The 23,496-nt window shown below is 41.4% G+C and overlaps 1 protein-coding gene across 12 annotated transcripts in view; it reads right to left on the bottom strand.

The window, feature by feature from the left end:
- LOC137439601 (cadherin EGF LAG seven-pass G-type receptor 2) overlaps positions 1 to 23,496 on the bottom strand; it is a 460,955-nt gene that overhangs the window by 334,405 nt on the left and 103,054 nt on the right. For all 12 annotated transcript variants that reach the window (XR_010986965.2, XM_068135567.2, XM_068135551.2 and 9 more), the window contains exon 2: positions 3,642 to 4,280. Coding sequence is in view for 11 of the 12 variants with exons in the window: in XM_068135567.2 (XP_067991668.2) it covers positions 3,642 to 4,280 (639 nt within the window). In the remaining variant the exon portion in view is untranslated. The remainder of the gene's footprint in view (positions 1 to 3,641; positions 4,281 to 23,496) is intronic.

Below are 23,496 nucleotides of genomic sequence, written 5' to 3'. Positions count from 1 at the left end.
CCTTGTTTGAAATTCCAACTTCTTTCCTGGAAGTCCTGGCAGTGTCCATATGTTTTATACCTCTCCCACCGCCCCCTTCCCATGCCCCCCCCCCCAAAGCCCTCGCCCTCTCTCAGATCTCTCGATGTCTCCATGTCTCTCGGTCCATTGCTCTCAAATGTTGTGTTTGTTTGTGTCCTTCCCCCTCTCTCCCCATCTTGTCTACCGCTCCCGATGTTATATGTTTTATGTGTCGGTTTGTCTTTCTGTGTGATTAATGTTCGCTCTCACGAGCCTCGATCTTGTATACACAAAAAAAAAAAAAAAAAAAAAAAAAAGTACTGCTTTGCAAAATATCATCTCTCCAGGAGTCTAGGTCATATATTGTCGGAACTTCTTGGAAACGGGCAGTTGTAACACAGATGGTGACTTGTTTTGTCTGTTTCCTGTTCTCATGTCCAATGATACGACGCGTCATAGCTGTGAACATCGATTCGCTATCGTCCCATTTTCATGATGCTCAGGCTCATCTGCAATCACATCAGGAGGGATTATTCTGTACATCCATTATCAAACGACTGGGACTCTCATGTGTCGAGTCATGGGAACATCTCATCTGAATGAAGGTGAATTTTCAACATGGAGTCAGGCCGACGTTTGAAATGGCCTTGTTACGATGTTACTCAAGACCCAAGTATCTGTTTTAACAACTTGAGAAAATGTCTCCTCAATTCTTCCACTGGTTCCATGTATTCAAACAGCAGCATCATTCTGCAGCTTTTCAGGAATGTTTGTCAAACATGGATGAGATTTTGCAATTCCATGCATGGAAAGCAACTCAGGACCAGGTCAGGCCACTATACGTAAACATAGGTCAGCTCAGGTCATATGAAAACAGCAGTATCTGTGAACAAAGAGTGTGACCATGTGATCAAGGAATGCAAAAGGAATAGAAGTGTTCTACTTGTTGTTTGCTTAGTGAAGATATCATGGTGCTTTCAAACAAGAATGACCATCCACAGCTAAGTTACTCAGAAACTTGAGAACCTTAAAGTTCAATTGACCAGTGAAGCTAGAGTTGTTGAGATGGTCTGCTGTTATTCCCTCCGCCACCGATGGTGGACAGAGGTTATATTTTCACCCCTCTTTGTTTGTCTCTGTCTGTCGGCAAGCAGGATATCTAAAAAGGTTATGGACGGATCTGGATGAAATTTGATGGAAAGGTTGAGTGTGTGACGAGGACGAAAATTTATTAGATTTTGGTGAAGAATCTGATCCGTATCCGGATGCAAGAGTTTATTTTAATTTTTTTTAAAGTGATTTTTCACCATTGAGAGATGTGGCCAAAACTATATATAGCATGATATCTCAAAAAGTTGTGGACAATTTATGACAAAACTTGGTGGATGAGTTGTTTAGGTGATAAGAACACGCCGATTAGATTTTGTTTCTGGTACGAATCAAGATCCGGCCTGTCAGTGGGATACAAAATGTAAACTGTTCAGGCTGGTGGAGGTATGCTCTCCACCGAGTGCCGTTCTTGTTTACCACTGTAATGCATTTGTTGAAATATTTCCGTTGCATCAGATGAAGTACATATTGTAATATTTCGAAGCACCGTCCAGGGATAAAATGTTGAAAGGGAGATTCCAGTAAATAATATTTAATGTCAGGCAAAAAAGGATAAAATGAAAATCTTGAGGTGGAGAACGTTTATGGCATATGGAGGAAAAAGATGATACGAGAAATAAAGGAATTTGATGCACGAGCAGCAGTTAGGATAACAAGGTACTACTTAAATATTTGAAAGAGAAGTTTAACTTTGGGAAAAGAAGCGAAATGATTAAGCTCTTTTTGTTTTCCACCAACGCTGGAACTTAATAGATGGATGTGACAGATGTGAGGGTGATTCAGCTACAGGACAAAACCTTGATGAGGAAATGAGGAATAAATCAGAGAGAGCATGAGGTGACGATGGGCAGCAGATTTGAAACGTTGGAAGAAAGAGTTTGATACAATGAACCGAGGAAGGCAGTTCCACAAATAATTGGATTTGAACATGAGATCCCAGTATTGCGAGCTGGACGTTCAAATGGAAATGTTAAACAGGCCAACTCAAGAAATAGGAAAATGCAGTGAAGGAGTATGACGTCACAAAACTATAGGGCATCGCTCCATGAGAAAACTGATGTCCTTTCAGAGAAAAGGCATCTTTGGCTGAAGGTGACGTCATCGTCTGTGAAGACTGCTGATACTTACTCCTTCAGGATTGAAAACCCGCATAAGGCTCTCTTGCGGGCAATGAGCAGGACACTCTACCTGATCATTTGCTACTCTCGGAAACCACTCAAAAGATCTCTAGAGCATCAGCTTTTATCAGATTGTTCACCTCACGAAAAAGCATCTTCTCAACGACCCAAAGAACAAATTATAATTTATGTCATTATTCTTCTTCTTTGATACATAAAGCTGATCACAGTAGAGCATTAATTCATTTTTAAAAAACAACAGAAATATTTTTCACTTAGCATGACTAGAACTTCAGAATAACTGCCGATTGCCCCTTGGTTTATCATGCGTCGCAATGGCGACCTGTCCAAAATTGCAAACATAGGCAAGAACCTGCTTCAGCAGAACCGACACACAGAGACGACGACGCCCTGGTTTCAAACTATACCATGTGGTTCATCACATTTATATTTCTGCCTCTTTAGGTGCAGAGTTTATTTGGTTTTAAAACAGTGGAATATGAGGGTCCTTGGTGGTTTGGCTATATCACGGAGAAACCGCCAAAGCAGGATGAGTGGGTCACAATGCAACTCCTATAAATTCAGCATTCCTAGTTTTCTCATTCACTCATCCTCGAAGACAAAAGGAACTCTTCCAAAGGAGATGCAAAGTCTTGAACAAAGTGAGCCCAATCGTAGGTACTTGGGCGACTTCCAAACTCTTGGAGGATGATATTGAAGAAGCTTCAGTGGTGCCTTCTCAATAAGTCGGTCCAACTTAGGGATTATAGTCAAAGTTTTCATTTCATCACATCAAGAAAGTTGAGAATGAGTGATTTGCAAGCAGTTACATCTACATGACTGTGAATCAGTATTCGTTTTCATTCAATTACATCTATCCGACTGGTCACCTAACCCAAAAACACCCGAGGGCATGACTTTTATTCGACTTAATTGAAAGGGTCAGCTTTTTTCATTCATTTGAATACAATGAAATATTCAATGATCTTGAAAATGAGAAATAGTGATTAGTCCTCTCTGTCATTATGAGCATTGCAATGAAATTCTAATGTAATCCCACAAAACCAACAGCCACCACTTTGTTCAGGGAACTGGTACTTTACTTGGGTAACAGGACCATATATTTATTTAATATATACACAAATATGGTGGGAATTTTGAACCTCTTCCGTCCTGGCCTCCGGCCCTCCCCCATCCAACATCACTTCAATACAAACATGTAATGTACCTCTTTTGCCCTTAATCCCATTTCTTCCTAATTTCTTTATCCACTCATCTACCCTCCTCAATTTAGATGTCAAATCCTCTCCCTTCCCTTATGCACACATAATAAATATATGGCAATGTATGTAGGAATAATAAAAACCATTAGGCATTGGATATTGTTATAAAACAGACTGATCTATCTCTCACCTGTGTAATGTTCATGGCAACGGCAGGTGAAGCCACCCTCACGTCTCAGGCACTCTCCACTGTTCCCACAGGGGTTTGAGTAGCAGAGATTCACCTCTGTCTGGCAGTAATCACCTGTGAAGCCAGGAGGACATCGACAGCGCAGTCCATTGACAGGATGGATGGGCCTGAATAAGATGGTTGCAGAGGCAATGAATGGTGCGGAGCTGTCAAAGCGCTGCACCGACACGCACTTCATGTAGTTCTCGCACGGCTCTCTGAGGCAGATGTTATCGTCGAAAGGCAGCACTCGCTGCTTCGACACAAATGTGAGCAACGTCCGATTGAGGTACACCTGCTCCTGAAGGTCCTCGGATGAGAAGAACTCGTCACGGAAGCCACCGGGGAGGCGTGCTGAGAAGCTGACATTGAGGATGTGGGCACTTACGTCTGTGTCATTGCGGATGCTAAATACGAAGACATCGTCTTTGCGGGCCGACAGGATCGCCGCCACACCATCTACAAACTGGCCGAGGAGCGGCGAGAGGAAGAGCTCCTGGGACATATTCTTGAGGCGTACAGTAATGCTGTTGCTGAGCATTTTGTCCGTGACGATTATGACACGCAGAGTGCATTTCGCACTTGCGCTGTGCAACCCATCTGGGGATAGGATCAGAAAAGGATAAACATCAGAACGTTTGTAAGGAAAAATGGCATTTTCATTGTACAACACAAGTGATTGCATCAATGAGACAAATCAAATGGCACAAATAATGTCTTAACCATCCAATATATGATAAAATCTGTCATAATCATCCCAAGTTTTTTGATCATTTTTGCAAATTGTTAATGCTTGGCATTCAACAATTTTTCAAAGTTTCTCTGGAAAAAAAAAAACTTTAATCCTACACGATGCATTATAATGTCATAGCAGGTCACTGGATACGACGGCCATTGTGCCTTAACTAAGAAAGAGCATTGGACTGAACTTCCAGATATTGTTCAGGCCAAAATGGAATTCAGGTTTGCCTGGGGTACAAGGATACATCTTCATAGTTGTTCACCCGCCAGGCATCGAGTGCTCTGGCAACCCAGGTGGTTGAAGGCCTTTGGATCTCGCAGCCATGATTCTACACCACGGTTTTATGACCTCAACCAGTGCGAGAGATTCTGCGCATCGCTCTTCATTGGAATAGAGTGTACGTCCACCTCCAACTGTTAGTTCAGTGTTTTCTCCATCTCATACTTCAAAACAGTTTCTTTTTTTTTCTTCAAAAAGCTGTTCAGGTCTGATAACGGGATTAAGAGCCTCTTGACAACTCAGGAATAGGATTAACCGTCTGGTGCCTTGACGTCGTGGAATTCCCCTTTACAAGCAGCAATACTAATTTGTGGCCTGATGACAGAGTAGAACGACAGTACAGCGAATGAAAGGTGCACTACATACTGTATTCAGGTATGTTTTAACAAAAGCCAAATCGTGATAACCCAACCGAACTCGTCAATGAGATCCAGGACACATTGTTCGTCATAAACTTCCTTATTGGCCTACAATGCCAGCATGTACGGAGATGTGCTCACATCTATTTAAAAGGATTTAGATTTTTGTGGTTCACTTTTATGGGGAGTAGTTTATAGCTCCAATGTAAATTGGGATAAGTTGGGACAGCAAACTGAAACTGCACTCTTTGGGCTTGCAAATATAAGCCAAGATCCAACTTAACTCCTTTCTTCTACTCTGGGTTACTTTGCTCAAGGAGAACTCAACCATATGGTTGTCCTCTATTATCTTGCTCCAGCCTGGAGATGGCTGGCCCTGCAGTAAGCATAACTACAACCAGTGCCCCCATGTAAATTCCAGCAGGAGTTTCGAGCTTGGACCCTGTACACGATGGCCTACTATTTTCAAGTGGTGTCTTGGATCTTTATCTTGTACCATTGGTATGCTAGCACACAGGAGGACAGGTGGCATGCCACCTCCTCTGAAGGACAGCGTACTCATTGATGCAAATCGCGGAATGAAGGATATTTTGCATCAACGTTTCAATGATTGTTACAAACAACCAATAATACCGTCCAGACCGAGCATCCTCAGAATATCATCTCTTTAGCTTAAGGACTGCCTTTGATACCTGTAGAAAATACCCGTTGACTTTTTAATCAATGGACCATTAAAATATGGTATTTATAATCTTGGAACAAATAAAGCTGGGAGTATGAAATTCAGCATGAAGCATCTAGAAACATCGCAAATTCTTATCCTATTGAAGATGTTCAAAGAGCCCTCAGCTATGTATAATCACATGTAATTCTGCACTGCGGATTGCAGTGTATCCCGGGAAATGGAATGGACATCTCGTTCTTTGGCCGCAGGTCTCCAAACACGTGTACATTTGTCTCAAAGACCTTGTCCTTGATCTTTGATCAAATACACTTCCTTCTTCCTCAATTTGATGACGTAAAATTGTTTTCTTATTGGTTTGGATCACATGTTCCAAATCCTTTAGAAAATTTCCTTTGTGCAGTCACAATGGAATTACCACATTCATAATGCCGTTTAACAATGAACACTTTTAGATGCACAGACATGACATGTTGCTCAGACATTGGTTCGTCATGTGTGTTATTCTATCTGTTTGTCGATTTGTTTGTACGTCACATTTTTACTCCGATCTTCACGAAACTTCCACACCTGGTGGAGTTGGGGATAAGCAAGAAGTCTATTGTTTTTTAGGTCAAAAGGTGACATAGGCCAATGGTCCACAACTTTGTCGGATTTCTAAAATCCTCAATTTTCATCGATTTACTTGGAAATCGAAGAGGATTTGCATATCAGGTCAATGAATTCAACCACACATTTTTTTTCGGTCAACATAAGCCAAAAGGTCAACATAGGCCAAAAGGTCAACATATGCTAAATTGCTAAAATTATCAATTTTCATTCAATTGTCTTGAACTTTGAACAGGATTTGCAATTTGCATGTCAACTCACTGAATTCAACCATCAATTATTTTTGAGGTCAACATCGGCCAAAAGGTCAATATAGGCTAAAGGTCAACATCTTAGGTGCAATTTCTAAAATCATCAATTTTCATCTGATTGACTTAAATTTGAACAAGATTTACATATCGGGTCACTGAATTCAACCACAAACTATTTTCGGTCAAATTTGTGTAAGGGACTTCACAAGTATCGTGGCATGCATTATTTCTTTGTTTGTTTATTTGTTTGTCTGTCTTTGAGAAGGAGATCTGAAAATGTTATGGATGGATTTGTGGATTTGGATGTGGTGGAGGGATTGGGTGTGTCAAGGACTAATTGATTCAATATTGGTGGAGATCTGGATCTGGATCCGGATAAGAGTTTCTAAATTTTGTAAGTGATTCTTCCCCATTGAGAGACGGGGCCAAAAATGATATATAGCACGATATTTCAATAGGTTGTGGGCGGATTCTGACGAAACCAGGTGGATAAGTTGGTTAGGTGACAAGAACAAGCCAATCAGATTTTGGTTCAGGTCCAGATGCAGGTCTGGCCTATCAGTGGGATACAAAATAATGTAAACTGTTCAGCCTGGCAGAGGTATGTGCTGTACCGTGTGCTATTCTATTTTTTGCAATCTTTGCAGGACCTCACCAGATATATTGTCAGTCCTCTACACTGTACTGAATGTAACTTAATGAATCCATTCAATTAATTAATTTACCCAGTGTATTTTTACTCAACATATTTGACATTTACACTTAGCGGTTCGGGTGCCGGCTTGGGATCCTAGGTTCGAATCCCGTTAATCGCTGAATTAACACCAGGGGGTTGACTCAGCCTGTCATCCTTCTGCGGTGGGCAAATTGAGTACCAGTTCACTGGTAATTCCCTGCATGTTGCAAGAGGCGACCAACAGGGTTGGCGGCAGGAAGGGCATCCGGCTGTAAAACATTGCTTCAGAAAGGGGACCATGGTGCCCCCAAAAAGGCCAACCCCAGCTCTGCGGGGAAAAATGGCCTCTAAAGGCGTTTTTTTTTTGTATATATGACATTTACATGTCATTAACATTACTACAAAGGTTCCTTAATCACATTCCATCAATTTAAAGTCCATAACTCTTTAAATCCTGTTTGAAGCATGCATGTGGCCATGGTACCTCCTCAAAAACTGCCTCGTGTGGAATATGGTCTGGAATCGGTCATGTCCGCATGACTGATAAAGGAACAGCTACATCAATGTCCTCGATGAAGAACGATGCGCTCCATGATGCACTCGCTCCAAGGACACATCAGTATGACAGCTTTACTTTGATGAGCATAAATCCAGGACATTCTACCAGATTACTGCACTTACATCTGAATTTTCTGGTCTTGGACTCGATAGACGAATGGGCCAAATCGGACTAAAATTGCCAATGCCAAAATACGTATCAATCTATTTTAACATCTTTTACAGGATTGTAAGACTAGTCACCAAGAAGCTTACAAGTACACATGTCGCTTGCAGGTTCAAGGACATAAGGAGACATCGGTATACTTTTACATGCCATGTATTGATATTACTCAATAATGACAAATCAAAAGCGTATATGGGATTTCAACTTGGGATCACACCATCCTGATGACAAATATGCTCAGATGGGTATATTGTAGCTTCGTTAAAATTAAGTCTTGCAGACAATATTAGACTTCTTTTCTTTTACATATTTGCGATTATCAAATCAAAATTCAAATGAAAAAAACCGTTTGTATCAATGAGAGTCTCTGAAGGTTTGGGCTAATCTCTCCATCTGCAATCAGTCCATTTCTAACCACAGTGCTGGTGTTCCCATCCATTATTTGATGTTCTAATCCAGGTAGAGAACAGCAATTAATCTATCACCAGCCAGGTCTGTGCAAGGCTCAAGTAATTACTGGATTAGTTTTCTGACACCCGCTTCAAAGGGCGGACGAACTTCACAACCGCAGCACTGCGGGATAAACCACGCAGCCAGGAATGTGTTGAGAAGTCCAAGCATCATGAACTTCCTTGTAGCCAGGGCTGATACAACCGCAAAAGAATGTAAATTGGTCAACCGATATACTAAGTCGTTTTCCCAAGAAACGTCGTCGTGTTGGCTTGTTTAGTGATCGCATCGGAAGTCTCGTGAATACGGTGAACCCAAGTTCAAATCCTATATATACTTGTCCATTGCATACCAACTGTCAATATAATTAATGTATTGGTACACCAATATCTGTGAAGTTCTAAAGTCCTTGTCCTGTCTGTGATTTATGAACAAGCTCCTCCATGAGGCTGGGAACAATGCAATATAAAAATAATCCATGTCTATCACAACAGGTGTTTATTTCTTGAGATTGCATGGTATATCTCATGGAGAATGTTTTCACAGTGCATCCATCTTAGGTCTGCATGGGTCATTGCAAAGGTTTGATGAATGAGATACTCACAAGTTCGATACACAGCAAAAAGGTCGAACGAGGCCTACATATGAAATCAATAAAATAGCGTTTATATATTTTCTTACTAATTATGTTTAATTTTATTTTTTAAAGAATGTTGGTCTTTCTTGCATGGCTGGCAGGATAGGCCAGAGGTATACACACTCACCTCCTTGCCTAAAAGGATGCGCACTCACCTTGACCTCAAACTGTCTAGCCTGGGTTCGAATCTCATCCCTGATATAATCTATCATCCTGGTGCTTCAGGATTACCTCGGATTGTATGACGTATCTCGGATTGACGTTAAACCGTTGGACCTGTCTGGCAGTACTACTTGTTGGTGGACGTTAAAGATTCCACAGTGTCCTTCGTGAAGAGTAGGCAAACATCGCTGCCAAATTACAAATTCCTGCCCTGAGTACCAGGGAGGCTAATATTCCTGCCCCGAGTACCACCTAATACAACCCTCATCAAAAGATTGCTTAGGCAGCACCGATGCTCCGTCAAGAGTATGGCATGTTTGATTGATCGCTTTTCTTGCCAATAGTGAGCAATATTTTCCGATAACTTTTTGAACGGAACACATACATGGAATTGACCCTGACAAAAATCTCCCACGATGCCTCATTCTATCTGACCCAAAACACCCAAAATACCCGGAAGACCCAAATACCCTGAAGACATAAAATACCCCGAGGATCCAAAAGACCCAAACAATCCCGAGGACCCAAATGACCCAGAGGACCCAAAATACCCCTAATACACAAAAGACCCTGAAGACCCAATGGGCCCCAAACACCCAAAATACCCGGAATACCCCAAAGACACTGAAGACTGTAAAAGACTCAAAATACTCCAAAGACCCAAAAAAACCCAAAAGGCCCCAAGATCCTTAAAGACCCAAAAGACCCAAAAGACCACGAAGAATTATGCGAGGATATGCGAGGATACTAAGCAATGCGAGGATAAGTTCATCAATTTTCATGAGATCTTTTTGTAGAGGGTGTAAAGCCATTTGAACAATTGAACCTTGAAAAACTCACTGTTGAACAGGAGAAGTTGAAACCAACCAAAATACCTCGCTTGCCCTAAAATAGTCTTGGGCACGAAACACAATTCACTTAGCTTGTCTCATGGTTATAGTCCTCAGATTTACTCGTATTTTAAAATATAAACGATAAATTTATGGAGGCCAAATCCTTCCCATAAAAGGCACTTAATGCGGCAAAGCGTGGAACATTTCCAAAAATTTGATAAACTATGAAAAACGAAGCGGTTTTATTTCTTGAAGAGTTCAAAAATAGTTTAAGTAATTATTGGATTGTACTTTAAAGAGTTGTTCCATCATAGAACATTAATATTGATGACATTTAATAAAAGCAATCGCGCTGCCAAGTTTTTATAGCTCGCTCGGAGAGTTCAATTTAAAATAAAACAAAAGGTTTTCTGCATTCTGGCAAACTATGATGCTTCCGTGAATCCAATCCAAAACAGAATTAACTCAAAAGAAGAAAGAAAACCAGAAATAAAAAGACCCAACTTTTCTCTGCTTAGACAAAAACAAAGACAAACAAATTTTAAAATATACTTTTTGTTTGATGTTGGATTAAGTTGGAATATGTTTACATACCGCGCCCTCCCGTCTCCCCGCACCCCAGCCCCTCATAAACATTATACATACACATCAGCCCTTTTTTCCAGTATGCTGAACATTTTTTCACCTGAAATTGTCAGTTCTGCCATTAGCCAATTCACACAATATCTGGAGAAGAGCAGATCATCTTGCAGAGGCATCTTGCCACCTTACCCTATCATGGTGCTGATAAAACCAAAACCTACATCTGGTAATTAAAAACAATCCTACAACAAAGCAAGACAGCTTCTCATGATATATGTCTGACGCTGCACCAAAAGGAAGGCATACAATGCAATACGTTTTTTTTTTTTTTAACAGCACTGTCAGCATAACAAATGGCTCCACATCACAAATGCGTTCGGTTCCTCGCTTGCATCATAACTCATTACCATCATACATAAGACCACCAAGGAAAAACAAACACAGGTGAATACATATGCAAGAACTTTTCACTTACACCCAACTGAGCTCAGCAAATAAATCAGCGTTTAACCAAACACCTCTAATTACCACAAGGACATCACGCCTGAGGTCTGACAAAGAGGATTGATGAAACGGAGGTGACGGCCAGAAATTTGTTTGCTCAGGTGAAAACAAAACTTGCTTTTCAAAATAAATGATATTAGGGCAAGCAAAATAAATAGTTTGCTTTGCACATCATCATCTGAAAAGCTCCTGAGATTTTTTGAGTCAACAAATGGGATATGTATCCATATATATATCCATATATACAATATATATATATATAATATAATATATATATATATATATATACGTATATATATATACATACATATATATACACACACACATACAGTGCCTTCAGAAAGTATTCATACCCTTCGACATTTTTCACATTTTGCTGTCTTACAGCCTGAATTTAAAATGGATTAAATGGAGAATTTTTGTTACTGATCAACACATCATACCCCATACATGATATCAAAGTGGAATTTTTCTTTTTTTAGAAATATATATATATAAACCTCCATGCTATTTTAACCAAAGAAAGCTGCATAGAGCAACCAAGAAAAGCTACACAAGATAAGCAATTATGGGTTTCAAACCCTACCCGGGTTTCTCTGCAGCTGCAGATATGCACAAGAGAATCCAAATGTGACCTGCCCTCCTCAACTGCTCTACTTGTTTCATCATTTGTTGGTGAGTCATCAGCAACAGTTTAGACAAAAGCGCGCATTGTCGAGACTCGTACACAAGTACCATGTGCAATGCGAATAGCAGTTAACATGAAAATAACAAAACCCAATCACGTCTCTCGCCCGTAATTGGAGGGAATAACGAATCAGCTGTCACCTAATCAATTACCCTAGGTGGCTCGGATTATGAAATACATCAACTCCCATGCTCTTCCAGGCAGAGAGCTGCACAAAGCAACCAATAAAAGCTATGCAAAGTTATTTGGCGAGGTGAGAATAAACACAAGCCAAAATAATAAACACGAGCCAGAAGCCTTGCATTTCAGCTATTGTTTTTGACTTACTGACAAACCATTGGTCCGACAGGACAGGATGGTGCAGAGGTTGCCACTTGCCTCTCAGCCGTCTAATCTGGGTTGGATCCTCACAACTATAAACTGTAACGCCGATGTTTCGTGTGCAGAGTGATGCATCAATGGGTGTGCCATCCAGCAGGACAAATTGGACGACGTGTCTCCAAGTTTTGATCTTTGGTGGAAATGAAAGATCCTGTGGTGCCTGTCTCGACGATGAGACAATAAATTGCAGCATCCTGGACAAATTCCAAACTCTGGTTCTCACCTATACGGGGCCCGTCCATTCTACCAGAAATGATGCAACCTACCAGCCATGTTCTGCACACAAATTGATGAAATATTTCATTAAATGAGCCCCAGTTTTTTGGGGGTCAGCTGGGGCAATTTTTTTGTCCAAAGTCTTCCAGGAACCGGCTGACCAGACCTGATGTTGGACTGAGGCTGATTTCTGCATTCATTTGTTCAGGGTTTTGGAGATAACTTGCCTACTCTTTGTGAAAGACACATTTTGTGTCCACCAACAAATTGCAGCAGAAGATTGTTCTCGCTCGCTCAACATCCATTCCAGGAAATCCCACGATGCTTCGTGACGCAATGCCCTGCCTACAAAGCACCGATCCAGCAGAATATAGTTGGGTCGGGAATTAAACCCAGACTCGACAGCTCAAAGGTAGGTGTGCACCCTCCACACCATCCTGTCATACCCAACCACAACACATGTATGACATACAAGTTCACAGTGTGCATACTCAAACTCCCATAAAATACAAAATATATTCGATTGTAGAACTTGTAAAAGACGGTGACAAAGTAAAAGCCATATGTCCATTGGCTTTTCAAAGTTTTCATTATTCTGATATGAAAGAGCAAACTCCTTGACAACATCAGCACCGGCCAGCAGGTTGGAATTCCATTTGCACTTCTCTTCACAAGAGAAAGTCTTTTTTTCAATTTCTACCTTCACGTCCCCTTACTTTTATCATCCACACTACAGCAGCAATATAAATCCGTTTTTCTTCTCAAACATGCTTGAATTTGATATGATTATTCCTGATAATGGCTTCTAACTGTGCCGGTGAGATAGCCTTTGGTTATGGCTAAGATGATGCTGTAGTTAGAATGCTGATTTGTAAAGGATTAATGGGTATGCTGATGATTGAAGGTAATCAGAGCACTTGATCCCTTCCAAACCTACAGATGAGTTGAACATAATGCAGTGTGAGGTTCTCTTTCTGGAAACCTTTTACCCTCTCTCCCAAAAAAAATTCCTCCTGTATGCAAATCCCTTTCTTCATTTACGATGAGTTGGCTTTTTTAATGCAGCAATGAAGATGTGTGTGTGTATGTGGTCGAAGGTTTTTGGGGAGTTGGCAGCATAATGACTGCGATGGTATTTTGACAGTTATTTTACCATCAGCTAGCTGACAACCTGGGCCTAGCTCACATAATCAGGCATTTTAAGAACCATATAGGGCTGCCGTCTGTGAGAGGAACAGTTTGGAACGTGATAAAGAAAAATCTCGTATCCAACACCTTCATGGGATTCGCGCTGCTCTCTTGCCCACCCGTATGGGACAAGAGCCGAGGCTGCATTTCCCTTGAGACAATCATTCCCAGACTATACAGAGTTGATGAAAATTTTATTTATATATATATATATATACTAGCTTGGCCCGGCTCGCTGCGCTCGCCTCACCACGCGTCTACTGAGGAACAGGCTTATTTTAGCTGAGGATAATGACTGTACCCGAGTTGTTGCGTTGTCATGATTTACATCAATCATAATACAAACAATTATTTTGCACAAATTTATTTGTAGTGTTTGTGATGTTACATTTTTTGAAGCAATTTAGGTTGAAGATTTAAGTTGAAATAAAAAACAATTCAAAAAATAACCCCTCAGCACATACATACGGGAGGGGTAGGTGCAGACTGGAAGTTTGGGACGATTACACCTCACCAACATGAAATTGAAAACACCTCACAGCCATAAAGCACGTAATAAAAACACCTCACAGCCACAAAATTAAAAACACCTCACAGCCACGAAATTAAAAACACCTCACCACCCCAAAATTAAAAACACCTCACCACCACGAAATTGAAAACACCTCACAGCCATAAAACACGTAATAAAAACACCTCACAGCCACAAAATTAAAAACACCTCACAGCCATAAAACACGTAATAAAAACACCTCACAGCCACAAAATTAAAAACACCTCACAGCCATAAAACACGTAATAAAAACACCTCACAGCCACAAAATTAAAAACACCTCACAGCCACGAAATTAAAAACACCTCACCACCCCAAAATTAAAAACACCTCACCACCACGAAATTGAAAACGCCTCACAGCCATAAAACACGTAATAAAAACACCTCACAGCCACAAAATTAAAAACACCTCACAGCCATAAAACATGTAATAAAAACACCTCACAGCCACGAAATTAAAAACACCTCACAGCCATAAAACACGTAATAAAAACACCTCACAGCCACGAAACACGAAATTAAAAACACCTTACATCCACGAAACACGTAATTAAAAACACATCACAGCCACGAAACACGTAATTAAAAACATCACAGCCACGAAACACGTAATTAAAAACACCTCACAGCCACGAAACACGTAATTAAAAACACCTCACAGCCACGAAACACGTAATTAAAAACACCTCACAGCCACGAAACACGAAATTAAAAACACCTCACATCCACGAAACACGTAATTAAAAACACATCACAGCCACGAAACACGTAATTAAAAACATCACAGCCACGAAACACGTAATTAAAAACACCTCACAGCCACGAAACACGTAATTAAAAACACCTCACAGCCACGAAACACGTAATTAAAAACACATCACAGCCACGAAACACGTAATTAAAAACATCACAGCCACGAAACACGTAATTAAAAACACCTCACAGCCACGAAACACGTAATTAAAAACACATCACAGCCACGAAACACGTAATTAAAAACACCTCACAGCCACGAAACACGTAATTAAAAACACATCACAGCCACGAAACACGTAATTAAAAACATCACAGCCACGAAACACGTAATTAAAAACACCTCACAGACACGAAACACGTAATTAAAAACACATCACAGCCACGAAACACGTAATTAAAAACACCTCACAGCCACGAAACACGTAATTAAAAACACATCACAGCCACGAAAACCGTAATTAAAAACACATCACAGCCACGAAACACGTAATTAAAAACACCTCACAGCCACGAAACACGTAATTAAAAACACATCACAGCCACGAAACACGTAATTAAAAACACCTCACAGCCACATAATTCAAAATACCTCACCACCACGTAATTCAAAACCACCACCACGTTATTAAAAACACTTCACAACTATGGAAACAAAAGTTTCAGGGAGTAGTTCAGTGACAACAGACTGCCCAGATATGTAGATATATAGATAAATGACTGTACCCGAGTTGCTGTTTTGTCATGGTTTACACCAATCATAATTCAAACAATCAAAATGCACAAATGTATTTGTAATATACGTGATACTACAATTTATAAAGAAATGAAATTGAAAACTTAAGTTACAAAAAAAAATTCCCAAAAAATAAAAAAAAATTGAAATGTTTTCAAAAAAATACCCTAAGGACATACCGACGGGAGAGATACATGCATACCAGAAGTTTGGTACGATTTCACAAAAGTTTGAGGGAGTAGTTCAGTGACAACACAACACAACACAACACAAGATAACACAGACACTGCACAGACATATATATATATATATATATATATATATATATATAAATATATATACTAGCTTGGCTCGGCTCGCGCGTCGTTACTGAGGAACGGGCTTATTTTAGCTGAGGCTAATGACTGTACCTGAGTTGCTGTGTTGTCGTGATTTACACCAATCATAATACAAACAATTACTTTGCACAAATGTATTTGTTGTGTTTGTGATATTACATTTTTATAGGCAATTTAGGTTGAATGTTTTTTTTTCAAGAAGGAACCCCTCAGCACACACATAGGGGAGGGGTAGGTGCAGACTGGAAGTTTGGGACGATTACACCTCACCACCACGTAATTCAAAACACCTCACCACCAAGTAATTCAAAACACCACACCACCACATAATTCAAAACACCTCACCACCACGTAATTCAAAATACCTCACCACCAAGTAATTCAAAACACCTCACCACCATAAAACACGTAATAAAAACACCTCACCACCACGAAATTAAAAACACCTCCCCACCACGAAATTGAAAACACCTCACAGCCATCATGCACGTAATAAAAACACCTCACAGCCATCATGCACGTAATAAAAACACCTCACAGCCATCATGCACGTAATAAAAACACCTCACAGCCATCATGCACGTAATAAAAACACCTCACAGCCATCATGCACGTAATAAAAACACCTCACAGCCATCATGCACGTAATAAAAACACCTCACAGCCATCATGCACGTAATAAAAACACATCACAGCCATAAAACACGGAATAAAAATACCTCACCACCACGAAATTAAAAACACCTCACAGCCATAAAACACGTAATAAAAAAACCTCACAGCCACAAAATTTAAAACACCTCACAGCCATAAAACACATTAAAAAACCACCTCACAGCCACGAAATTAAAAACACCTCACCACCACGTCATTTAAAAACACCCCACCACCAAGTAATTCAAAACACCTCACCACCACGTAAATCAAAACACCTCACCACCACGTAATTATAAATACCTCACCACCACGTAAATCAAAACACCTCACCACCACCTAATTAAAAACACCTCACCACCACGTAATTATAAATACCTCACCACCACGTAATTCAAAACACCTCACTACAATGTGATTTAAAAACACCTCACCACCATGTGATTTAAAAACACCTCACCACCACGTCATTTAAAAACACCTCACCACCACATAATTCAAAATACCTCACCACCACGTGATTCAAAACCACCACAACGTTATTAAAAACACTTCACAACCACAGAAACAAAAGTCTGAGGGAGTCGTTAAGTGAGAACACAGACACTGCCCAGATGTGTCGATATATAGATAAATGACTGTACCCGCGTTGCCGTTTTGTCATTGTTTAAACCAATCATAATTCAAACAATTATTTTGCACAAATGTATTTGTAATATACGTGATATCACATTTTATAAACAATTGAAGTTGAAAAAATCCAAATTTCCCCGAAAAAATTCCAAATAAAATTATAATAATAATTGGAAATTTTTTCAAAAAAATACCCTTAGGACATACCTACGGGAGAGATATGTGCATACCAGAAGTTTGGTACGATTTCACCAAAGTTTGAACAAGCAGTTCAGTGACAACACAAGACAACACAGGACAGGACAGACGCTGCACAGATATATATATAGATAGATATACAACAACAACAACAACATGCATTTTAAGGCCATTTTCCCTGCTTGAGCGGGGGTTAGCCTTGCGGTCCCCATGACAATCTTCTCCATTTTGCCCTATTTTCTGCATCTCTCCTTGTTAACCCCCTTGCCCGCATTTCTTCTTCCACCATCTTTAGCCAAGTCTTTCTCGGTCTTCCCCATCCTCTACTTCCTTCTACATTCATTTCCATCACTCTTCTCAACCAGTCACTTTCATCCTTCCTCAACACATGACCAAACCATCTCAACCTGTTCCTCTTCACAGCATCAATCACAGGCTCTATTCCCATCATCTTTCGCAATTCATCATTTGTCTTCCTCTCTCTCAACGACACTCCGCACATCCACCGAACCATTCGCATTTCCACCCTTTCCAACCTTCGTTGCTGCTCTACGTTCATTACCCATGTCTCGCTCCCATAAATCATAACACTTCTCACACATGCAGCATACACCTTTCCCTTCAGCTTCAACGACACTCCCCTTCTCATCAGCACGCCACTCAGTTCCTGAAACCTTTTCCATGCACATCTCACTCCAGCAACCGTTGCCGAGTCTGATCCACCTTCTCCATTCAGCATGTCTCCGAGGTAGCAAAATGTTTTCACACCTTCCAGCTTCACGCCGTCTCCAAGATCCAACTCAACATTTCCTCCATCTGCAGCTCCCTCTGTGCACACCTTACATTTGAATGTAGCTGCCACACTGGTTAATGACCCTCTCAGACCACTACATTTTTGATGAACCCACTCAGCGCACATTGTACATTGAATGGAGTTCACTCCGACACCCTTCCTGCACACAGCACATGGCCACTTCCCAGTTCTTTCCACCTCACCACATGCTTTACCACTTGCCATCACCTTCGTCTTTCCTATATTCACCTTCAGACCTTTTGTCTCCATACATTCCTTCCACTTGTTCATCTTTTCCTTCAGTCCATCCATACTTTCCGCAATCAACACCAGATCATCTGCATACAACAACTCCCACGGTAAACCCTCCTTTACGTTCTGAGCCAGCACCTCCATCACAGCTACAAATAGTAGTGGACTTAGTACCGACCCCTGATGCACTCCCACCATCATCTCAAACTCACCACTGTTCCCGTCCTTCGTCCTTACAGCTGAGCAGTTCCCGTCCTTCGTCCTTACTGTTCCCGTCCTCTTTTGTACATTGCCATCACTACTCTCATCAACCATTCCTCAACTCCGAACTTCCTCAATGCCCATATCAATACTTTGCGTGGAACCCTATCGAATGCTTTCTCCAGATCAACAAACCCAAGAAACAACTTCTTCCTCTTCTCCATGTACTTCTCCTGCAACTGCCTCACAATAAAGAGTGCGTCTGTCGTTCCTCTTCCTGGCATGAATCCAAACTGCATTTCGTCGATCTTCACCTTCTTCCTTATCCTCTTCTCCAGCACCCTTTACAATACCTTCATTCCATGTTCCAATAACTTTATCGCTCGGTACGAGCCACACTCCAGAGGGTCACCTTTCCCCTTGTATAGAGGGATGGGGGTACTCAGTTCCCAATCCACTGGAATGCGGCCTTCTTTCACCACCAGATTACAGATCACTGTCATTCTCTTCACACCCCAACTTCCTGCTGCCTTCATCATATCTCCCACAACTCCCGTCGGCCCTCCCGCTTTTCTACGCTTCATTGCTTTTATTGCTTCCTCAACCTCCTTCTCAGTTATCTTCTCTGCTGGTCCTAAAACTGGGTTACTCTCTATGTTGCCAGCCCATTCATTCTCTGTATTCAACAGCATTTCCATATATCTTTTCCATCTTCCTTTAATTCCATCTGGGTCCACAACGATTTGTCCCACTTCATCCTTCAAGCAACTCACCCCCATCACATCACACCTCTCTTTCGCTATCTGCTTTGCAATCCTGAATACCGCACTCTGACCCTCTTCCGAATCCAAGCATTCTCCGAACATTTTCCTACATGCCTCCTGCGCCTTTGCTACCTCTTTATTTGCAGCCTTCTTGGCTGCCTTATAACTTTCATGCTCTGCTTTTTCTCCTCCCTTACCCTTTGCCTTCTGCCACTCCTTGAACTTCTTCCTCTTCTCATCAATCCTATTTCCAACTTCCTCATCCCACCACCATGTTTCCGAGTGCCTCGGTGGTCCTTTTGTCCATCCACATACCTCACCAACGGCTCCCAACAGACTATCTTTCATTGACATCCAACCACGTTCAAGCTCAACCACATCATCCTCTACCCTACTCAGCCTCTCTTTTAATGCCTCCCTTACTGTCACCTCTTTCAACCTCCACACCTTCATTCTCGGTTGGTACTTCACCCGCCGAGCTCTCGTCGCACCTTTCACCCTTATGTCGCAGACAACCAAGTGTTGCTGTGAAACAGCCTCCTCCCCCGGGATCACCAATGTGTCCCGGAGGTGCCCCCTATCTCGCCTACACACCATCAGGTAGTCAACGGTTGTCGTCGACCCACCTGACGTGTATGTAACAAGCTTATTATCCTCTTTCTGGAACTGAGTATTACAAATCAACAAATCAGCTCCATCAGCAAACTCCAAAATCCTTTCACCTTCTCCATTTCTCACACCATATCCGTAACCCCCATGAACTCCCTCAAAACCGTCCATACTCATTCCCACATGTCCATTTAGGTCTCCTCCTACCACAACAACTTCCTCATCTTTCACGTTTTCCATCAGCTTCTCTATTGCACACCAGAACTTGTCCTTCTCTTCATCGCTCCGACCAACCTGTAGAGCATATCCCGAGAAGACGTTCACCAAGAGCTTTCCAATCATCATTTTCACCATCATCAACCTTTCAATCACTCTAGTCACACTCACCACACTGTCTACAAACTCCTCAGAAAACAGGACACCAACACCATTCATGCCCTCCGGGCACCCTTGCCACACAAACTTGTATTTCTGTCCCTGCCTACCCTTCACCATTCTCACACCACTTCCCTTCCATCTCGTCTCTTGCACACAACATATGTCCACTCTTCTTCTGATCAATACTTCCACCACTTCTCCTGACCGCCCTGTCATTGTCCCTACATTCCATGTCCCAAACCTCAGAAACCAATCTCCACTTCAGGCTGTAGTACATACCCTGCCCAATTACAACTACATACCCTGCCCATATGTAGTTGTAATTGCCATGGTTCTCTTTTTGAGGCAATGTTTTTGTGGCCGGATGCCCTTCCTGACGCCAACCCTTTTAGTCGCCTCTTACGACACGCAGGGATACAGTGTACCTATTCTAACCAGGGTACACACTGGGAATATATATATATATACATATATATATATATATATACATACATATATATATATATATATATACATATATATATAATTAGGGTGGGCTTCAAAAAAGCAAAATGCAGATTTTCTCCGGGACATGGTCTATTGTTGTTCCTTTTGGTGTCAAAGGAAACCACACCAAATTTGAATGGAATCCAATAATATTTAGGGGTGCCACATCAGTGATGAATTTTCCCCCATGCAAAAATAGGAATTCCCATTTTTTGGGCTGTATATACACAAAATAAATACATAATTATATATATACATTAAATATAATATTAAAAATAAATATATAGTAAATATACATTAAATAATAAATATACATAAATATACATTATATTTATACAATATATTATACATACAGTTTTGAGACTTCCTATGATCACTATCTGGGCAATTTTCATGCATGTTTTGTACAGGTTCCCGGGGTCAGGGGTACGCTTTTTTAGTGTGTAATATGTAGGCCTAACTTATTGACTGTGGCTCTTTTGTAGAGAGTGACCCTGTGGAGTAAGAATTAACAGGATTTTACCCACATTCTTGCTTATTTTGCAGATATGGCATGTGCTAGTACCAGTGTTTCATTGAAAACTCGGGCTCAGGATAATGTGTATCTCATTGGGTCCACTTCTGGAGATGCCATCAAAGGTGCCAAGCTCCCGACTGTGCATATATATATGCACTTGTCATATATATATGTCATATGCATATATGACATATATATGACATATATATATATATGACATATATATGCATATATATGTATATGTGGCATGCACATATATATATGCACTGTGCATATATATATGCACTGTGCATATATACATACATATATATATGCACGTGCATATATATATGCACACATATGTGCTCGTCCTGTTTTTCCATCACCTGAAGAAGCTGAATCGCACTGCCCGGGAGAGTGCAACCCTCACCATTGAAGAGGTTGTGAAGTTCTGGGAAAAAGCTCACCTACCTACAACGACGAAGCAGCACTGCATCCATCGTTTGGAGAGGCTATATGAAGAATGGAGGAGCCTCCAAAAAGGTGCAAAGCGGGGTGGTGCGACCCAAGAGAAAAAGGAAGCATCCTTCAAGGCCTCCTTGGAGAAGACGTTTGATCTTAGGCATGCAGATTCGGAGGCCATAATCACCAACCCCGAGGACAGGAAGTTTCTTCACGATCAATTCTCAGAGAGGAAGGCTTCAATGGGATCTGTAGACACTGTAACCACCTTTAGAGGCCATTTTTCCCCGCAAAGCGGGGGTTGGCCTTTTTCGGGAACCGTGGTTGTTGTTGTTTTGTTGGTCCCCTTTTTGAAGCAATGTTTTACGGCCGGATGCCCTTCCTGACGCCAACCCTTTTTGCCGCCTTTAACGACAACCAGGGAATTACCAGTGAACTGGTACTCAATTAGCCGACCTCGGAAGGATGACAGGCTGAGTCAACCCCCTGGCGTTAATTCAGCGATCTACTGGGATTCGAACCCAGCATCCTAGGGACCCCAACTGATTGGATGGATAAGGATCCTGGTTCATGGGAGCAAGAAAACAGCTTTCAGGAAGCAAAGAAAGCCGCCAGTGGCTTAGTCGTGGTGAACGACAGGGCAGAAAGGGGTGTCGCATTGATACAAGACTACAATAAGCTCCTTACAAAGGATGAAGAGCAAAAGCAAGCTCTGCTCCAAGTTGTTGCTGCTCACAGGAAGATGTACCCCGATGCCAAGAAGGCAACAGTGGTGAAACAGGCCCAGAAATAGGAGTTACATTTCTCATTATATTTGGGTTTTTTAATACTAGGGCATGCCCGTACTATATATATATCTAAAATTATATCCCCCCCTCTATTTACATGAAATGGTTTGGTCCATTCGCAAAGCCAAAGCGAACGGCTTGCGACTACGGTGACAATCCCCCCCCCCCTCTATTTACATGAAATGGTTTGGTCCAAAGCGAACGGCTTGCGAGTACGGTGACAATCCCCCCCCCCCCTCTATTTACATGAAATGGTTTGGTCCAAAGCGAACGGCTTGCGAGTACGGTGACAATCCCCCCCCCTCTATTTACATGAAATGGTTTGGTCCAAAGCGAACGGCTTGCGGAGTTGGTAAAGAAATCGCCATAGCGTGCACAAACGCGCAGGAAAGCGAAAGAATCACAAATTAGTTTTAATTAGTTTTAAAACATAGTTTAACGCCAACATAGCGGCAACATAGTTTACCAACGTGAAATAAATGAATACGCTCTCAAATGTGCCGTCCGAGGCAGAGTCTGTTCGCCACGTTCGGCACACGTGATAACTCGCTGCTCTCTGATTGGTTGAATCGTTTTTTGGACATAGCTCGGTAACTACTTCTCCGATTAATATGAAACCTTGAAAAGGCACATCCTCGGGTCCCCAGCAATATACCTGGCAAGTTTCAAGTATATCGGACCCATGGTTGTCGAGAAACAGCGGTCACAGACAAACACACAGACACACAGACATACACACAGACACACAGACATACAC

Source organism: Myxine glutinosa, chromosome 1, assembly GCF_964187855.1.
Source record: "Myxine glutinosa chromosome 1, kmMyxGlut1.1, whole genome shotgun sequence".
Taxonomy (NCBI): domain Eukaryota; kingdom Metazoa; phylum Chordata; class Myxini; order Myxiniformes; family Myxinidae; genus Myxine; species Myxine glutinosa.
The sequence above is the reverse complement of the archived record's forward strand: the minus strand, read 5'-3'. Positions and strand labels throughout refer to the sequence as shown.